This window comes from Megalopta genalis, chromosome 9 (assembly GCF_051020955.1).
Source record: "Megalopta genalis isolate 19385.01 chromosome 9, iyMegGena1_principal, whole genome shotgun sequence".
Taxonomy (NCBI): domain Eukaryota; kingdom Metazoa; phylum Arthropoda; class Insecta; order Hymenoptera; family Halictidae; genus Megalopta; species Megalopta genalis.
Window position 1 is genome coordinate 19,380,502 of NC_135021.1, and position 21,683 is coordinate 19,402,184.

The 21,683-nt window shown below is 42.4% G+C and overlaps 1 protein-coding gene across 4 annotated transcripts in view; it reads left to right on the plus strand.

Annotated features, from left to right (window-relative positions):
* Positions 1-78: 78 nt before the first annotated feature.
* Positions 79-21,683, plus strand: part of LOC117224541 (beta-1,4-glucuronyltransferase 1) — a 38,742-nt gene continuing 17,137 nt past the window's right edge. Inside the window, exons 1-4 of one of the 4 annotated variants that reach the window (XM_076524385.1) lie at positions 6,005-6,267; positions 15,452-15,550; positions 17,104-18,083; positions 18,322-18,502. In XM_076524385.1, coding sequence (XP_076380500.1) covers positions 15,515-15,550; positions 17,104-18,083; positions 18,322-18,502 — 1,197 coding nt within the window. In that variant the 5' untranslated portion in view covers positions 6,005-6,267; positions 15,452-15,514. Of the gene's footprint in view, positions 411-6,004; positions 6,268-8,679; positions 8,962-15,451; positions 15,551-17,103; positions 18,084-18,321; positions 18,503-21,683 lie in introns of those variants that run through there. The other 3 variants (XM_033477538.2, XM_076524387.1, XM_076524386.1) reach the window with 3 other exon arrangements.

The window sequence follows — 21,683 nt, forward strand, 5'->3', positions numbered from 1 at the left end:
AAATAATCGATCCCCGGTGGTGTCGCGACTGCGCGTTCGGCGCCGCTGCGCGGCAGCGCCTCTGGCGGCTCCGATAGGCAGCTGCGCGGCCTGTCACCGACATCGGCGTAGGCATAAACAAAACGCGGGCATTTTTTGTTCTGTCAAGAGATCCCGGGGCCTCGTGGAAATTCCGGCGTCGGTTGGGCGTGGCCGTGTGTGCGATCGTGTCGCGGAACGGGCGCTGGTGTTCAGGTGCGTGGATGCGTGCGTGCACGCGTGCCTGGCTCGGACCGGTGTTGTGCGCGGCCTGATGTTGAATGCACGGGCCGCGAGGCCAACGACAGGGGTTGGCACGGACTGATTTCGCCATCAGACTGCCGCCAAGAGGGGAAGTCTGTCTCGCGTGTCAACACACATCAATGGTTCAGGTGAGCGACTGTTCGGGCCGCTTCTTCTTCTTCTTCTTCGCGTGAAAAACTAACGTGTCATTTGCCGTGTCCCGTCCCGTTGTCAAGCACCCGCGCAAGCTCCTCCCCCGCCAGGGGTTGGTGTCGCGGGCTGAAGCGACGGGAGTGCGTCGCCGTGTGACGGCCGTCGTGCGAGCATTCGCAGGCGACAGAGATGTCGCCACCGTGGACGATCCCGACGCGCTCACGTGGCCCCGCGTTCTTTCACCCCCTTGCGTGACCTTGCCGCTCAGAAGTTGAAGTTCTGCCGTTCCAAACCACTTCGTAAAGCTTTTCCTGGCGCATAAATGCTAAATACGTGTCTGGGGTCCTGAAACTGATTTTTGCGATAACAGGGGATGATTGATCAATTTTCAATGTATCGTATTTTTATTTACGATAACACAACTGTTGTCTTAGCTAGGTGCATATTATTATGTTATCACAACACGACGGAAGAGTTTCGACAGAAGGATTGTGATTTTCTTCTGAATTTATTTAACAAGGACACCTTGGGAAATTGAAATTTCGGTGGTTAAGTGGGAGGAAACATTTATATAGCATAAGTATAATATGTATAGTGTTTCAAGGATCAGGAAGTCGGATTGTGAGCTCTGCTTAAGTTTAGATGTATCGACTTATCGATAGGTCCGTAAGATATATAGTTTTTATACATAGCAGATCGTGAATAATGATGATAATAATATTCGTAAAGATAATAATAATACCAATAAATCTGATTAGAATTAAAGTATTTATTATGGAGGTCATTAAATCAGTAATGTCTTTGATTAGGAGAATGTACAGAACAAACAGATTTTACTATATTATAATTAAAAATTAAATTAGATTAAATAGCATGATATATATCAGCGATTTCAAATTTATACTGAGCTATAGCTGATCGAAGTGAATAATTAACTACTTTTTTTATGAAGTTTAATGATTAAAGAAATTTACAAGAATAATACCAGTAAATGATACATTTTACAACTAATTTTTGTAACAATTAATATATATTTTTCGAAATTGTGAATATTCATTCTTGATGCAAAGCTCTTGTTAACAAAACCGATAGCTCGTATCGTATTGCAATGGATTGCAGCTGCGTCAAAATCGTGGCGATAAATGGATTGATAAATAGAATGAATAATAGGAAATTGTTTTATCGCAAAGAGACAGCAGAGAGATCTGAATGTAGTGAATTTATCGGGAATTCAATTGTATTTGATGGCGTTTCGTCTGTAGTTGTGAAAGATACTAATGTGTTCTATCCAATGTATGTAGATAGCAGTCGTTTCATAAAGAGGTTGAAAACGTTCCGATGAAAATCCAAATGTTTCCGGAAAGTTCTCCTAATGCTATTTTCATTATTACTTACTCGTCGCGACTCCGATATAATCAATAAAGATTATTCTTCCTATTCGAAAGAACTTCAAATTCCATCGACAAAGTACGCCTCAATATGACGAGCTTAATCAACAAACAGTTTTCCAATATTTCGTTTCATTCCGCGAATTATTTAAGACAAAACGGAACATTCGTGTCCGCAATGGAATTATTTTTATCACGCACCGCTCTAACAATTGCCGTATCCAGCGAACAAGCTTGCATCTCGAATCCCAACAGTACGTGCATGGTGCACATCCGTTCATAGCGCTGAATATTGTTTGAATTGCTATACGTATAGTACACACAGAAAAGAACAACATTTCCAAAACAAAGGTTTCAATCTATTTCACGTGTTGCGGCCACAAAGGACCACGTGCCAGCGTACGAGAACGAATATTATATAATATAACAGAGTCGAAGGTAACATTTTGATTTTCAATCGCGATTACGCATAAGCTGTTACATTCTAATAGCTGTTATATCGAGTTACAGCAGTTTATATATATGCATTCTCTTTAAATGTAGATTTTTAGCGAAACTAAATTGTAACAGCACATTATTGGGTTTCATAATATAATAATAACGAATTAAAAAGTCAAAGACATTTGATTTTTGTACTTGGCATTGTATATTTTCGATTTAATAATGTTCGATAGGCAGACAAGGCTGAAGTAAAAACATGTCGACACCCTCATTTTAAAAAAATAGAAACCCGTTGTAGATGTCATATCTTCTACAGTCTGTTGCGGATATTTTTATTATGCTATATTTTATTCGTGTATTTTTATTATATTATAAAGAGAATATAATATAAAATTTTTATAGTAGTAACAAATTTTTGTTATATCAACCTTTTAGGTACGGCTGAATTCTGTGCGAGGCTATTTCTCTGGCCATTTGAAGCAACTTTTTCCTTTGCAAAAATTTTCTCCGAGGCACCGTTAACGAGTTATCAACGAAAAACAGTAACCAATGAGAGGTGAGCTCGGCTGGCGCGAGGCGACCGAGCCAATGAACGGAACTGGGCTTCGCGCGCTGGTTGGCCGGGCCGCCTCGCGCCAGCCGTACTCGATTCTTATTGGTCACTGTTTTTCGTTAATAACTCGTTAACGGTGCGTCGGAGAAAATTTTTGTAAAGGAAGAAATTGCTTCAAATGATCCGAGGAACCCGCCATTTCCGGATTGCGAGAAATTAGCCGTACCTAAAAGGTTAATATAACAAAAATTTGTCGGAACAGACTCAACGGTTGTTTACAACGGTCATTATTTGCCCTGATTACGCTCGTCCCCGATGTCGCCAATCTTCGAGCGTCAGGAGACCGTGATCAGCGGGCTCCCGACAAAATGACGTGTCGCGTGGATCGTGCGCGGGCCTCGTTCAAAAACACTGTTGTCCGGCAATCGGGCGAGCATTAATCCGACGAGAGTGGCGGAAATTCTCGGGGGTTAAGCGAGCAGTGTAAACCCTTAGCCCGGTCGTTGTGGTCCTTTATGTAAATGGATAATGGGGTCTCGCCGGCACTTGGCCGGGTTCCTAGACGGCCGGGCACCTGCGTGAATTGCAACGCCGAAGGGCAGTTCATTAACTGCCGGACTCTGGTTCGATGAGAGCCCGGGAGAGCCGAATGGCTTTGAAGAGGCGGATGCCTCGAGGGCGTCCACCGCTGAACAATGTGAATTATCTTGTCTTTCTCTTTCTATTTCTCCTTTCTCCATTGCGTTCGCCATTTTCAATCGACGAGGCCGCCTCTCCTCTCCTCTCCCAGACACGACCGCGCGCACGTATGCGTCAGCACTGCCTGGACCTCGACGGCCGTTAATTGAGCCGCTCCGGGCGCGGAAACAATCATCGCGGGATTGCCACGTATGAAAGCGATCTTAATAAATGGAGGCATGAGACGTATCGAAGTGCATGGTGGTCGCGCGCGCACCGCCCGATGCCAATTATCGTGGTCACTGAGTCAAACAGAATGGCCGTCTGTCATCGATACCGCTGCATAATTAACGGCGAGAACGAAGCGCATACGTCATCCCGTCTGTGCACAAGGGGAATCTTCTGTTTCTGGGACATGCGCTCCGCCACAAATTTATAAGACACCCCTGTATAATGCAGAGGTTCTCATAACCATGGACGTGTACAAAGCCTACAGAAGGAATACTTTTATATATACAAAAACTTTGAACATGCTTATGGTTTTAAAAATATACTAGAAATTCAGGGGTGTCTTATAGTTTTGTCGCGGAGTGTACATTTTAGGAGTTTCTTCAGCAATTTTTCTTGGAAAGTGCTTTGCGCTAGAACTTCGAATAATCTTGACCATTGAAACCTTTTAACACTAAATCTACCGAAAAAAAACCGGTCGTATTTTTCATTTTAAAGTTATTCAGATAATTTCGAGTTAAGTTAATTTATAGCAATTTTATAATTCATTTCACTTGTCTTTTGAACATTTTGACAGATTACATTTTAGGGCGTAAGTCAAAGTTTTTGAATATACTTCTATAGCTTTGGAGACGGTAAATAAGGTGGAAACGCTATTTGTAAAAATTACCAAATTCCTTATGACATAGTCCTTGTATGTAATTATTAGCGTAACAGTAAAATTTGGCTTCATATTATTTTCTCTTTCTAGGCAATCGATCAGTATGTTAATCTCTTCTTTAACATTTTATCATAATTGCTGTATAATAGCTGAGGTTTATTTTGAGAGACCAGAATAGCAGCTCACAGTTTCATGCGTGACCTGCCTGTGGAGCTAGCAGCAGCAGCTTCGTATCAGATTATGGTTACGCCAGCTTTTCTAATGACTCGCTATCAAAATAATTGTCCGCAACGTAATAATCGACCTAGCAGTACATAAGTCCGACATTTTTCAACGTGAAGCTTACATGATTTTACAAAAGCATTCGAGCATTTTTCGTCGATGAAATTGTTGAATTAGGCACAGTTTATTGTGTTCACATTACGGAAGTTTCTAGCTAAACTCGTTCTATTTATCGGTTCTGATTAATTTGTTAGTATAAATGGAGTTTCGATCTGTTTATTAACAATCGAACGACTGTCCTTTTTGGCAGAAATATAACCGAGATTCGTTTATAATTTTGTTTATCAATTTCGTTCAACATATTGTTCAAGGTGCTTCCACGTGTGATAATTTAAATTAGTTGTCAGAAAAACCATAATCAAATAACACTTTTGACATTATGGTCCTGCTGTCCGAGTGTTAACTTACCATCGCTGTACTCTTCATTTTAATGACCTTCAAATAAGAGAATTTTTATTAATTTTATAAATAAATCACTGTGCGGAATATTTGAAGTATACGCCACTGTCGAACTTATCAATCGCTTCAACTCTTTGCTGGGAGTGTTCGCAGAGTTTGATACGCCCCCTATAAATCATGAGTATCTAATATATTGGACGTGTCGCACGTGATCATGGAAAAGAGAATATCGTATCTCAATATGTATTGTACAGCTTGCGTTGGACGTGACCATATTTTCTGCTACGTCTGCATATGTAACTGCCATGGATTCTGAAAATTCCGAAACGAAGTCGTTAAATATTCACGTTTAAATTGTCTCTGTTATGTCTCAGGTTTTGTCGTACGCGAACTCCAAGATAAATTAATACCTCTTCTATACGGTATTATTAATCTGCACTGCTTTCAATGATTATTATCTTTCGAGCGTCTACAATATTTAGAAGATGAATTATTGCGAATACAAATTGCATTATTCATTGATCGGTAACATGATGGATTATCAGTTCTCGAATTTTAATTTGACACTGTTTGCGGTATTTTTCTACTTTTTTTGTCCAACTAATCCTAAAATAGCTGTGCAGCGTACAAATAATCTAAAGAGGTATCAAATGTTTTTTTAAATAATTTTTACCAACGGAAAAAATCGTCATACTCGGTTAAAAGGTTGGCACGCGTTTCAATCCTCGTGTTATCGAAAACATTACGTGGTCGCCGTAAAGCAAATGGAAATCCGGTTGAAAGAATTAATTGAACCGTCTTGTCAACAACCGCGTGCAGAGCGTATGCGTAGAATCCAGCGATGATGCATCAGACAGACCGTTGCGTTCCATTCAACACCCGCGACCAAGCTATCATTCATAATCTACTGCGGACTATCGGTCGGCCGACGTTGAGCTGCCAAGCAGTTTGCAACGAGAATACGAAGCGCGGTGGCGATCGACGGGTTCTCTCCCATCAGCTGCGATACGTGCAATTTATCCGCCTCATAGGCGAACGCGTGTATCCGAAGTGATTCGGCCGATTCCGATACACGGGACGAGAGTCGGTGATCGGTGAACGCGCGACGGATAGATAGATTTCTGTTGTTCGCCCCGGTAGCTTGTTTGATTTCAATCATTTTCGAGTGTTTTCAATACATTTTCGAACTGTTTTCGACGAGAGAGACCGGCGCCACGGCAGAGGTATATTGTTTTATCGTTTCCTGGCGTTTTCAATGGGTTTGACGCGCTACATACAAATCGAGAACGTCGAATTACATTCCTCGATCTCCTCCCAGCTCGCGCACCCCCTATTTTCCCACCCTCTGTCCACGATTTTCCCCGGATGCCGTCTGATTTTCCGCGCGCCGCTTCATCGAATTATTTTCCGGATGTTTGGCGCTTCCGTCACACGGTTCGTTTATTTTCGTCACGGAGATTATATCGCTCGTTCGATTCGATCCAATCTTTTAATCGAACCAGCCCGATGGATTTCACATGCGTCATGAAAAACGCTTCGTTGCGTTTTGTGTGTTCTCGCCGGGTCGAAGGGAGGTTTTGCGCGGCTCGCGGTGCAGGAAAGTAAGTCGAAGTTTCACCCACCCTTCGCGGGTGAACGAGCATTAGGTAATTCTGAAAGGTGATGTGCCAACGTGCGCAAAATTCGTGTTACGTTGACATAACGCAATGGGAGAGTTCCCGAAAAAATGTGACGTGTTCTTGTCCTGAATGGAGAATTTCGAAGACTGTAACGCATTAACATTCTTGTCATCGATAATTGTTATTTGTAACAAAAAAAAACAATTTTCGTCATCGGTAATGTTATTTATATCTAGACTTCGGATCTTTATTCCCAAAAAGAATCTTCATCAATTGCAACAAAGATGGGACAAATAGAAATTTCCTTCTTCCTTGAATAATTCCAATGAGTTAAAAATAATACATAGACGTCCTTGAGCTCTTTCAATAGCTTCATCCTATTAGATTTCACCTATTCATTTTGCATAAAATGATTTAAAATCAAAATCATTTCAAGCAAAACCTAATAGTTATATTTCAATCTTTTCTCGTTTCGGCCATGGCAGTTATGGTCTCCGATCGTAAGAATCGCGACAACAAGGTTAGTGTCAGCACACACACGTAGCACTTGCTCGAAACTTTCGGAAAGCACACAGGGAAAATCAGATCGATTTCTTGAAAGTCCCAAGTTTGCGTGGCTCACGGGCGCACGATTACGACGTCTACGACCTTATCGTTTCCATCGCGGTGTACTTGGAAGTCACGGCAGGCATCGAAGTAAGTTGCAAGTGCGACTGTTTCTTCCGCATTCTTCCGCGACACGCGACACGCTATTTAACCGCGGTGCACGACAAAGCCCGCTAATTACTCCGCGGCCTAGGAAGCGTGGGCGACGCCGCTTGACACGATTTACATTTTCACAAGACGTTGATGCGGGCGCGGGAGGAGGGTGGTCCCGGAAACACGTGGTCGCCGCGGAAGCGGCGCGTGTCCCCGCGATAGCGCGCATCCTCGTTCTTTTTCACCTCTGCCTCGTTCTTGTCGCGGCGGCTGTTCGCCGTGGACCCGAGAATCGGAGCTTGTTTAATTATCTCGGTAATTATGCAAAGCAAATACGTCCACCGGCCGGGAAAATTGAAGATCCGCTAATTATCGCGTAAAGACGTAAAAGAAGGAGACTAGGAAGCGGGAGAAAAAGAGGGAGGGGGAACGGTAGGGCGAAGAAGAACTAGGGTGGAAGGAGGTAGGATCGGTTGAGAGAACGGGGGCCGAGCCTAGGTTACGGCTGTTTAATTGCGGGCGGTCCACCACTCGAGGAAAGTGGCTTTCCAGCTTTGCGGGCCACGACAGTTATGCCTGACCCCAGTCGCCCGAGACCTCCTTCTCCCCGTTTATGAAAAGAAATCGGTTTTTCAGATTCCATCGAGCATGGCTAATTCTTTTTTGTCCTTGCACGTCCCCGGAATTGAGAGATTCCGAGTAGCATCGCGACGGAGCGTAGGATTGCATCGGGAATGGAGGCTCTTAGGCTTCCGCACGATCGAATTTTCTGCGAGTTGAATCGATCGCATTAGACGAAAATCCACTAATAAGGAGAGTTTGAACGTGCAGCTTTTTATGGACAAATTCAGGATCCGTGGAATCGTGGTCAGTTTAAAATGGGACGTTAATATACTCGTGGACGACTAGCAGAACACCCAGTACTTATCAACAACATTGTAGAATTACAGAGTTTTTTCTTCGTGCAAATGCAATCCGCGGCTTTGTTTCCGAGTTATTAACGAATAACCGTCGAAAAACGGCGGAACTCGCCTCCCATTAGTCAGTGTTTTTTTTCGTTAATAACAACTCGTAAACAAAGTCACGGATTGCACTTGCGCTGAGAAAAATGTTACTTCAAATGGCCCTTATATTCATCGATAATCAGTGACCACAACTTTATCTTACAGTTAGTGATCTCTAGCTTGTAGTGGCACACTAGATTGCTGCCCTAAATGTGATCTAATCTAATCGTCGGTGCCGAAGTTGTCTCTCCGAGTTCGATATGGTGCAGGCAGTTGCTTATCTCTTAGCTAGATAAAGGGAGAAGAACGGAGACGCAATTCGCTTATTATCGCAAACCGCATCTCCTCCCAGTGGCCCTTTCATCAGTTGTATTCGGGTAGACGGTGGCCGTAGTCGTAGACGCGGTTACGTCGTTTCAGCGAGGGCAAAAGAAGAAAACTGAGCGAGGAGAGAGAGTGTGAGCGAATGAGAGAGGGGGCGGGGGGAAGGGCAAGGGAGACGTAGGAGTTTCAAAGAATTACCAATTCTAAGGTTTTCAATGCCGACGCCGCCTTCGACGCTTCGTTTGTGAGAGGGAACAGCGGGAGGATGAAGGTAAGAGGGTAGCAGAACAGGAAAGCTCAGCGGCCGGAGGGTCTGTGGAGGGGATGAGGGCGCTGGTCGAAGGGAGAGCTGCCGTAATGAATGGTATTCAGTTTATTCTGGGCTAAGTTACGTTGCCACCGACCTTACACCGGCATCCAGCCACCAAACTAGAAGTAAAACGGGACTGTAGTGAAATTGAAAAGCGGAATTGATCCTTTATCCCCTTGCCTGCGATACTCCCGGCCCCGTCTCCCTCTGTGTAACCTGTAGTTTTGTGTTATACAGGGTGAGCCATATAACTTGCAGACTTCCTATAACTTTGAAATTATGAATCTAATTAAAAAGTGTTAAATACAAAAGTTGTGGAGTTTTAAGGGGGGAGAAGTGACGAGTCGTAATCGCTCTTTTTTATACAGTGTAGTTTTCAACGATTCAGGATCAATTTCCATTTTTCTGAAAAATGGAAAGCTATATTTTTCTCGTCGTACATCAAAAGAAGGAACGTAGATGAGTAAAAGTAGAAAATTGACTAAAATCTTGTTAACTACTAACTTTGGAATGAACGTGGGTCTTTATATATATAATATACAATATAATATAATATATATAATATAGAATAAATATAATATATATATAATATATATAATATATTCTTTTACTTGGAATTTGATATTCTTTCGATCTTCAACGAGCAAAATATACTTTTCTATTTAAAAAAACGGAAGTTAACCTTGAAATTACGAAAACTACACTGTGAACAAAACAAGTGAATACGATATCACCCCTTCACCCTACCGTCTTCAAAACACTACAACTTTTGTATTTAACAATTTTTAATTAGATATATAATTGCAAATTATTTGGGGTGTGTAAGTTACCTAACTCACCCTGTATATATCTTTCCTCCTTTTTCTCTCTCCTATCTCTTTTTATCTCGTCCGGGCCTTGTACATCTTTCGTCCGTGTCTTAACGAGCAAATCGAGAGCTTGCTGCGAAAACTCTCGACTCGCGTATATATATAAACTATTCAGCACCTTTGAGAATCTTTTTCAAGAGGCCAACCGAACAGGAGCACGTCACAGAGAGTTCTTTCCTCGCGCTGATCCGCCGCTCGCGTCTTCTTGAAACGCGATAGGCTTCCGAGCTGCCCGGTAGGCCCTCTCTGCCATTTTCAAGCAAATTTAACTTTCCCTACGTTTCGCGAACATTTCGGAAGTACCAACCACTCCGGCGCGGTGTTTCCTTTGCTCGAACTTATTGTTGGTTAATTAATATAGGAAATTGGTTCCCGAAACGGTTGTAGTTTCGCGTACGTGGCCGATTAATTAAGGACGCTTGGTGACCGAACGATTATAGCGGAGTTTTAGAGAAACGGTTTCAGAAAGCTGGTAGAACTTTTTAAAAATTGACCGAGTTATTCTGTCCAATAGATGTTCACTTGTTTTTGAGGGTCGATAACAAGCGTTCGATTTTTCATAGATTTAGGTGGTACTTTTTTGTTTTGTTACGTCGCAGCGAAACCACTGCATCTCCAATTCATGCCCATGACGGAGAAAGAATTTGTCGATTATAAATTCTTTGCGAGTCTGATGCGTTTTGCAACTCGCGCGCAATCAACTCACTTTGCGAAAAGAAAGGTAAAATACGCGGGTGTTGTCTTATTGACAGCGTTTCCGGTATCGCGGGCAATACCAGCGTTCAGTTGTTTGGCGGCCCGATCGGATTCGTCGAACGGGCTGCGAATAATGTCCGTTAAAAATTATTCAATACGATAACGCGTGCTACGGTGGTTTAGTTAAACGCGATTCGCTCGTGCCGTTTGTTACACGATGGAATCGCGATTACAGGAAGGATAGAGTTCCGCTCGAAAACGTACATACAGGAAGGAATACACAGGTATACTGTGAATCGCGCTTTCAAGCTTTCGTCCTGGATCGTACATTCAGAGCGCCGGCAAAGCCTGCCGCCTGTGGTTCGTGTGTGACCCAACGAAAGCCCAAGTACACAATTTGATAATGGGTTAGCTGTGTAACGTGCACACACTCGTCCGCCGAACCGAGCCGCTGGTACACGAGAGCCGGCCGGGACACGTTGAATCAGTAATAACAACGTGTTTGCAAAATCAATCATGCTCTTTCTCCTGTTTCTTCTCCCGCTTCCAGTTCAGCCCTGTCTCTCGTTACGACGTCATGTTTTCGAGATGGAGAAGATCGAGGTCGGCTCGCGTTATCCTTTCAACCGAACACGTGCCTTCGTTCCCTCGGTTTGTTTGTCTTGTTAAAGGCACGCCGACGTTCAACGTTTCCGAATCTGTTTGAACCTAAACATTTCAGGGGCCCTTTGTGACTTCGCCACGTTGTTAAATAAGAACGCTGCGGCACTGGCCCGTTTGTCTGTTCTCGTCCCGGCTAACAATACCTTTGGTAGTTTCTCCGCTATCAGAGAATTATGTTACCTATAGGACAATGTAGCCGGTTACTACGACCAATTGCTGTGCTTTTGATTTGTTTTCGCCATGATTATCATTATACATATTTATCCAATAGGACTATTGGATAAATTGGATGGTATTATATATATAGTAGGTTTGGATGTATTATATATATAATAATATATAATAATATATAATAATATATAATAACTCGATGATATTATATACTATTGGATAGTATTAATTTTTTTTATTCTTTTATTTTCTTTCATTCGAAATGAAAAAGTTGAATATGGTTACGAATTTTTGAGCAAGTGCTCGTGAGTTATTTTACAGTGTCCTGATCTAAGTCTTGACATTATTATTCTCTCTTTTCTATTCACGTTGTAGCTTGGTATATGCTGAAAGAAATTTTCTACGAATACCGTGGTTTGTTGTCTTTCTTGATGCGATCCACATTCCGTTCCATTCTGCGTTGTTTGCTGTTGCATCGAGATATCTATCAATAAGTCTTTCTATGAGATTTGTATGTTGGTTTCGGTTTCTAAGGGAAGCGTTGCTTCTTTGCGCAGCTTTATCTGCCGCCACATTTCCCACTATGCTCCGGCGCGATGGAATTCACGTAAGAACAATTCGTCGTTTACCATCTCTAATTCGTTCCGTGTAGTGTTCTCGAATGTTTCGCGTTATTTCACGTTTTTATCCAGTCGTTCTGTCTTCCCGCAGCGCTCGGTCAGCATTGTTCACACATATATACACTTAACAAGGAAAAATTCGCCGCAGCTGAAAAGCACTCTCGGCGGCTGAAAAACTGTTCAAAATGATCCTCCTTCACGCAGGCATCCTGTCTTCAGTTATTTATTGATAACTCGATGCGACAGCATTTCCGTATACAATATCCCCGAGATATTAATCATCCGATGGCGCGGTACGCTTTTAAAAAATCCTGCTCGTGTGTTGCGCGCACGTTGGTCCTTGTGCATGCCCGACCCGTCGGGCTTCGTCGCGGGTTAATAGTATGCAAATGAATATCCCTGAAAACAGTATGCAAATAAATACCGTAAGCTAAATATGGAGACGTCTGGCTCTCTCCTTCCTCTTTCTCTCTTTCGCCCGCTGTCTTCCACCCTCTTTTTTTCCACGTCGCGTCAGAATAAGTTAATACGTCTGCGTAAACGCCACGGAAACGGCCCTCGAGCTTCAGGCACCGACGAGGGCCACCGCCAGGAATTTCCTCGCGTTTCACAGTACGGCGCACAGTTGCGCGGGAGGTTAGTTTCGGCTTGTAAAAATCCCGACTGCAACGGACGCACGCCGCGCTGGTGGTACTCCATTCCCTTTTTCACCTTAGGATCGCGTACACCACCAGGACTCCGACTTCAGCAACGCTGAATTAATGCACCAAGCCCACTCGAGTCCACGCGGAACGCGTGCACGTTTGCGTTGTTCCTCGCTAAGGTCGCTACTAAGACTTCACTCGAGTACTTCTGATTATTAAAATGCCTGTTCCCTATTGTTCTCGCATTTCATCCCGCGCCACGGCCGCTCCAAGCAACGCGGCTCGGCGGCGATGGCTACTTTTCGGTATTACGATGTCTAATTAATTAGTTGTTTCTTCTTGCCAGTCGAAGTATAGACCAATGGATAAGTCCCTGATAGATCAATTTATGTTTCGAACAGGGACTCTTAACTGTTACTGTTATTTATTTAGAAATTCGCCACGCGATGTAGGGAACAGTATTGCCCATAGATTTTCTATCAGGTTCAAGTCCGGAGTCCAAACGAAACTTGAAATGGTTGCAATTGTAACTTTTGTCGTGTGCTTTAGATCCCTATTGTATCGATGCACAATATCCCTCTTATGTATTCACAACCCTTCATCTCTCGGAAATATCATAATTTCGGACATCCTGTATAAAAACAAATGATCAATTTTCAGAAAAAGCACTTGTATTGCTTTAATTTTGCTTGTCACTGATCATGTAACATCAACTAGATATTACAAACCTTATTTCCACGAACACGAAGGTATATCATTATGTAAAATTAACTAATGTTATGATAGTTTCGAAAATAATCCCGATGAACATTTTTCGTACCTTTTACTTTAAATGCTATTTTACCCGGCGGCGAATACAGGGAGATCCAGGAGATCTATCGGAGCCAGCTATTATCTTTCCGGTGGCATGAACTATTTTGTTCATTGAACGCTCGGGTATCTCAGCTTCTATATGAGCTCGATTTTAGCGGGTTCTGGAAAGTCGTACGATCCATTATCGTTCTAACCGCCGTTTCCGAGCGAAATTTCACTGGATCCCAGTGGGAGTTCTGCTGTGCACTCCGACGGCTGTTCTACAATACCTACAATCTGTTTCTTCCGTTTAGCGCGGTAATTGCGCTATTATTGCGAGTGTCGCGGTCCGTCGCTACGACTCCTCCTATCTCCGAGCCATTTACGCAGCTATTTACGCAGAAATAACATTTTTCGATGGATCATCGGACTCGCGTATCTATGCTCGGTTTACACGGCGAATGAAAAATGGTACTCGGGAACGGGTGCGCGAATGCAAATGCGCCATTATTGCTAGACGCTGGCAACGTAATCAGAGTAAACATGAATTTCCACTGCTGAAAATACCGTGTCGAATTTTAATTAAAATCTGTCGAATTCTTTATTGATGAAACGAACAGGTTTCTATGTTTCTTGTGTTCTTTATTATAATTGTAGCTTGAACAATAAAACAAACGACAAAACAAATATATTACTTCTGTAACATAACAGGAGAAACTTTAAACTTTGGTCACGTTGCTTTCTCGCACGAGCTTAATTCTTACTTTTTACCATTCTGTGCTGATCAGGGATTAAAAGGTTCCGAAAATAATAACATTCTAATACTACGTCAAGATTATACTCAGTGTCAGTATTATTTTTTTATATTATATTATATAAAATATAATAATAATTATATATTATATTATATTTATTTTGAGCACAAGGAATGACAATACTGCTTTTTATAACGTCAAAAAAAAAATTCTGTTTATGAAATCAGTCAGTTCTATTTTCACAAAACAACACTTATAAAATGAATTTTGGGTACTTATTTCTACCACATGTGTACAGATTTAAATTACATCTCTTTATCAGTGTAAATAATAGAACAGTAAACAAAAATAAAAATTAGAGTTACCGTAAATTGCTCTCTCCCCAAGAATTTGCTTGAAGATCCGCGATCTACTAATCAATAATCGCGTTTCCGTAGACTGATAGTATGTCCAGCGTTCACATGTCTCGGTTAACATGTCATAGTTTTGTAAACATCGCAAAAACAGAACCTCGAAATTGGTTTCTTTTGTGCCCATAGTCGCAAACGGTAAAATCCACAGGGACAAGAAGTCTAATGAAGCTTCATAGTGCAAGGCAGAAGCACCGTTTACACAGTGGAACTTCATTAAACCGGCCACCCCATGTGGGTGTACACGCGTTCTGTTTTATTGTTCCTGTACGCCGACACACAATTTTCTATGCATAAGTCATCCCCGTTACCAGCGCTTAACTAAGAAATTGCTGGGCCGTAGTATTTAATTCGAGTCCTCGGAGTGTCTGCGGTATTTATCTCGCGGCATTTCTCATTTTAATTAACTGTGCCGTTTCGTTCAGCCCCCCCCCCCCCTCCACTGGCACTAAATGTTTTCTTTCAATTAATTATATCAAGCTGGAGAGGTAACGCGAGAACGCAAACACAAAGGTCCAACGAAGAGGCGAAATCAGAGAGAAATCAGAACGGCTTTCTTTGCATAAATTCAATATATATATATATATATATATATATATATATATATTGGAACACAGCACGCCCGAACAAATAATAATATGGAAAGAAGATTGCGTCGCGAACGATATTGGCAAGCTTCATTGCCGCTGCATTTCATTAGGATTTCTGCTGCTATATATATAGCTATTGTCGATGACCGACCAACCAGACGTTCAACGACATCGGTATACGTCTTGGTGCATCGGTAGAAGCATTCGTACGTTAGCTCATATTTCCGTAACGTTGTTGCAGAATACTTTCAGCAAGTTCGCTGAACCAAATGGAGGTGGATCGAGTTACTCGAAGTATGCTCAAATGTGTACGAGTTTAATGCGGTCAATACACGTTTACGTAAGTTTAGTCCTTCTTCTCGGACTTTTGTAACAACTTCTAGTCAATCTTTATATATATCATTTTATTAGCCCTTTGCATTCCACGCTTTTTCCCATGGAGTAACCAATACTTCAAGAAAAATAGAATAAGATTGTATATAATCAAATTGAAAATAACTTTTTTATTAGAATAATAAAATTATAATATAATATATATTATAATATATTATATTATTATATTATATTATATTATTATATTATATATTAATTATATTAATATATATAATATTTATATAATATATAATTAATATTAAAATATAAATAAATAAAAAGCAAAATGAAAAATTCTAAATTATTTATATGCTCAAATAAACTAACGCATGGTTATATCGAACAACATGTAGCCAAATAAAATAATATATTATTGTAATTATGATATTTCAAATAATTTATTCGAATAATGCCGAGTGTCTGCGCTGTTCTTATCGAATGCTGACCGCAACTCCAGAAAAAGAAAGTTTGATAAACATAAAGTGGTAGGCAATGCCGGGGCGCACTGGCTGTAACATCCCCTCATAGTTCAACAAAGTTCGGTGGCTCATTTTTGCATTGCCGCTGACAGCAAGAAACTGACGACGGTGTAATTAGGGCGATAAAACAAGCAGCCTGCTCTGTTTTTGACAGACCTAATACGCCGGGGTACCGGGGACTTGGTTTCTTATCGTGAAACTTGTTTACACCGTGTTTTACACCGGCCTCGCCTGCGGTATGATTTTTGCCAGGGAACTCTGATACGAAGTTGCGAACTCCGCGGTCAGGGTGGTCGCATTTTACGGGTCGTTTAATTTCGCGAGATTCGAATGATACGCATTTCTTCGGACCTCGCTTTGCCAGAACCTAAATGTCTCGTTAGATCGAGGAATCTGTCAAGAGATTTTGAATTAAAGTAGAAGTACCTATCATGGAACGTTTTTCGGACGGTATAAGATTATCATCGATTTTATTATAACTAACTATAAAAGTGTTATTGTGGTATATTTTTCGGTAACGTCATGAACTTCGAAATATTTATTTAGTACGAATAAAAATACAATTGTTAACATCTAATCCTCATTCATTTTTTATCTATGAACCTTAACACGTTTTATAAACAACGTACGAATGTCTATTGAGCGACGAACAAGGATGTATAACTATATTTAAAAAGATTTAAATGAACTTAATTTTTTTATTAACCGAAATGTTTTTTACGCATTGGCGATGAACTGACGAGAAGATAGTTATTATAGATTATTATTATTATAGTTATTATATATTATAGATTAAGATAGTTAGCATTGTTGAAATTTGGCAAGAAACATTTCGTTTAATGAAAAGATTAACTTCATTTGAACTTTTTAAAATAAAATTATGTTATTGTTCATCGATTGTTAGATCCTCGTACGCCCTTCAAAAACGTGCAGAGGTTCCTGAGATCGAAAATCAATTAGGATTAGCAGTCAACAATTTGGTGGAGAATAATATGCTGAAATCAACAATATTGACTCGTTATACTCGGTTTTGCATGCGCAGTTGGGATGCCGACCATGGAACCTCAGTCTGACCAGCGTGGTTGTTCTGGCGTTGTCGAACATGTTGCTGACTTTCCTGTTGCTGCAGTCGGAGACCTGTATACCGGACGAGGTGCCCAGGGACATGGAGGTGAACGTGATCACCGAATGGAACCTGGGCACCCTGATCAAAGAGCAGCAGCAGCAGCTGCAGTTAGACTGCGTGACGCAGGATTACCAACCGTTGCCAGTTGATGGGCACAGTATGAAGCTGAACATAAAGTTGGGAAAATGGGATGCCCGTAAATTGTTCCGCACGTTCGACCATGTTCTGGTCGGCACCGGGTTCGTCGAGCTGTCCCAGATCTATCAGGTGTGCCTGGCTATGCAGAGCTCGGTGGAGAAGCTGCACTCGGTGGTCCAGGCGGCCCACCATTGGACGGGACCGATCTCGGTGGCACTGTACGCCGCCGGCGACGAGGAGTTCGAGGTCCTTCAGAGGTACCTGGTCTACCTTAGGAAATGCTACGAGCCGATACGCGAGAGGGTCGCCTTCTCGCTGGCCGTGCCAAAGGTCAGGCCGCCGAAGAAGCAGCCGCGCGAGTACGAACTGCCCGAGCCGCTCGATTGTGCCAAACCGGAAGCGACGCTGAACGAGCTGATGAACGGGATCTCGACCGAGCAGACCAACTGGCGGATCCGGAACGTCTATCCCCAGAACCACATGAGGAACCTGGCCAGGAAGAATTGCCAGACCGACTATGTGTTCCTGACGGACGTCGACATCGTGCCGAGCTTCAACCTGACTGGCGCCCTCGACGAGTTCCTCAGGGCCGATACCTGTGATAAGTGCGCCTACGTGATACCGACGTACGAGCTGGACTCGCGCGTCAGATTCCCACAAAATAAGACGGAACTGGTCCGGCTGGCGAGGAAGGGCCTGGCTAGGCCGTTTCACCAGAAGGTCTTCATCCACAATCAATTCGCAACTAATTTTACTAGGTAAGCATGTAGGGAAATCGAAAGCACGATTAGCATAGCTTGAAAAACGAAAGTTTTTTATTCGTTTGAAAAGGAGATATTTCATGCGAATTTATTGAAAATATATAGATATCGTGCAAAATCCTTTTGCGATTTTCTGTATAAACAATCTGATGTTGTCGAATCTAACGGACACTCTTCAATTTTTTCAATATAGATGTGAACAATGATTCCTTCTTTCTTTCTCTCGCAATTCAAGGTGGATCCTAGATACTTCCCCGAACCATAAGAATTACGGAAACGTGAAGACTGGTAAGGCTTACGTCAGCCACGATGTGACGAACTTCGAATTCCTTTACGAACCTTTTTACGTCGCGAAGGACATCGCTCCACCTCATGACGAACGGTTCATGGGCTACGGGTACACCAGAAATACACAGGTAAGTCAATCAACGATAAGTCTAATTGCTAAAATTATTCTCGTTCGTACAATATTTTCATTCGTAAACACTGTTAATCGGTAACAAATGACACTTGTTCGAAATTTTATGCATCATCTATTAAAAACGTGATATATATATTATATGTATATTAATTGCTGTGAAGTCTTGATACAGACTTCTACTTAATACAGATTCCAAAATATCCTAGAAACAGCGACCGATACCGTAGCAAATATCGTTCGCACTAAAATAAAAGTAACGTCGATTCAGCGATGAAAAAAATTGCGAGTGAAACTCGGATCGTTTGGCTCTTAATGGGTTAATATTTTTTCCGTATTTCGTATAACGACAAAATCCGCGATCCGAAATTTCATTACATACAATTTCACCTCTTTCGGACGCCATGAAACGCTTTAACGGGATTTAAAGCGCAATCCAGCCGACCGAATCGATGGGATGAATAATTAGCGCAACACTATCGATCCGCTGCAATCAATTATCCCTCCGCGCCGGTTTCTTAATTTCTGCACCTGTACCATCGATGCAATCTCCGAGCTGGCTGCGATCGGGGGCATTCGAAACGGAACGAGGGGGAATCGAATTAAAGCCGGTCGAAACTGGACTATATCTCGCGAGCAGCTTATTTTAATTACTCGTGCCGGTTTTTTACGCCGGCTGGGACATTCGAACAAATGAGAGTCCGGCGGTGTCCGGTGGGCGCGGACGCGACCGGACGATATTAGAGCGCGGCGAAATGAAAAAAATGTATATTTGCACGGTACATAGAAGGGTTCGCGAAACTGCACCCCGGTGCCCGTGTCCTCCGGGAACGCGCGGGGGCGGTGCCGGGACCGGGAGCAGTCGAACGAGAGCGCGGGAAGAACACGCGGGTAGTTTGGTAGCACGAAACTCGAACGAGCAAATCCCGCGGCAGCCAGGAACATTAATTGAATTACATATTATCATTGCCGTCGTTATCGCGCGATGGAGGCTCATTTTCCAGAACAAGCATTATTCAATTTAAACTTGATACATCTCACGCCCTCTAATCGAACGTTTGCATATCGAGGACGCGCGCGCCCTTGCCTCCTCGTCCCATGGCTTCGCCTCACACTCGGCTATCGCGTAAGGGGTAATTCGTGTTTCAAACTGTACTTTCCGGGCCCGTTAACAATTTACGGCGAACACCGCGGGCTAAACGTCAAACTAAAACTGACGATTTTCCGGCGGCGGCTAGTCGCAAGGGAATCCGGGGAATTTCTCAACCTGGCTTTAATCCTGGCCGTTACCATGATTGTTGATATTTCTGTAAGAGAAACACTTGATTTGTCGGAAGAATTCATGGTGAATTTTTGTAATCGGTCGGATCTTTTTCATGTCGCTGAACTTCTTCAGCAACTTCTTCCTTTACAAAAATGTTCTCCGAGGCACCGTTAACGAGTTATCAACGAAAAACAGTGACCAATAAGAATCGAGTACGGCTGACGCGAGGCGGCCCAGCGAAACCAGCGCGCGAAGCCCAGTTCCGCTCATTGGCTCGATCGCCTCGTGCCAGCCGAGCTCGCCTCTCATTGGTCACTGTTTTTCGTTAATAACTCGTTAACGGTGCCTCGGAGAACATTTTTCTAAAGGAAAAAGTTGCTTCAAATGGTCCGAGGAACCCGCCACTTTCGGATTGCTAGACATCTTTGGGACACCCTGTATATACAGACAGAATATACAGTAACAGGCTCTGTACAGTACATATCAGACTCTGCCGTCCAGAGAAATAGTCTCGCGCAGAATTCAGCCGTACCTAAAAGGTTCGCGCATCTACAATGCAATGCGTAGCTACCATTTAGGTGAAATTCAAATCTACAGCTTTTTTAGAAAAGCTTTTCGGAGGGTTGAGCAAACCGTGATCCAAAGCTTCCTAAGAAGTCTCCTGTTACCTCGGATTCATAGAGGTGTGCAGGAACTTTTGAACGGTAGTGTACACAATTTCTGGTCGGGGAACGTGTCAGGCTAGCGACCGTACACCAGCTTACGTTCGCGGCTGTGTACGGAGGAGCCGCGCGGCTGTTTTACGCCGGTGTTACCACGCTACGTGGCTACGTAGATTTACACCAGTTTTATTGCCGTCGCTGTGGCATACTTCGTTCTACGAACACGCAGCGGTACGTCGCGCTCGGATTTTCGCCAGTGCGATGGAATTTTCGCTATTTCCACGAGGAAGCCGCGAACAGGGTCATTTCGTGAGACGTCACCGTCATTGGAAAAGCTGGGACGCGTTATCCATATAACATCTTGCTCCCGCGCAGCCTCCACACGTTCTCTTTATCCGACGTTCATAATTAACATTTGGACGACGTTTGGACTCGACGTTTCAAAACCATCAGTCTAGTTACTCGGCCTCTGGATTTATTTCTCAAGAGACTTTTCAAGGAAGGATATACACCCCACTCCACCCGCCCTCTAAAAGTATTAGGACACCTGCTGATTTAATATGATAATAATAATTTAGTATATAATATAATTATATAATTATAATTATAAAAATATAATATAATAATTTAATATTAATATATATATATATATTATAATATTAATTTAATATAATAATAATATAATAATTGTAATTTTTTTCATTCGGTTTAGGTAATGTTTTATGTTTTGTATTAATACCCCTTTAATTGTTTTCTTATAAATAAAAATTCCAAATGTTGTTTACAGCGATGGGAAATAATCGGCACAACATGTACATATGCACTGTGTGTATAAGCTAAATCTGAAGAGAATGCTCTGAATGTTTAACTAGTGATCATTCAGATTTTATGAAGTCAAATAGATTACGTTTCGTTTGAAATAGTTTGTTGGTTCACAAACGAAGTTGCTATCCTTGTCCATTTTGTTGTCCCTCTTTTCGAAAATCCCTGCCATTGTTCCGTCGACACAAACAATTGGCCCATGATTTGTCACTGGTAATCACTGTGAGTACGTGTGTGCGTGTGTGTGTAAACCAGAGTTCTCTGATGTCTGTGCATGACGTACAAACTTATTCTGAAATTACAGTGGCCGCACGGTAAGTACTCAAGTTTGAGACTCTAGACCGGACATGTTCAACTATGGCTGTGGGGCTAACTCTACTCCCTTGACTCCTAAATTGCATTGAAAGGCAAACTGAAAGTGTCGTGTTACG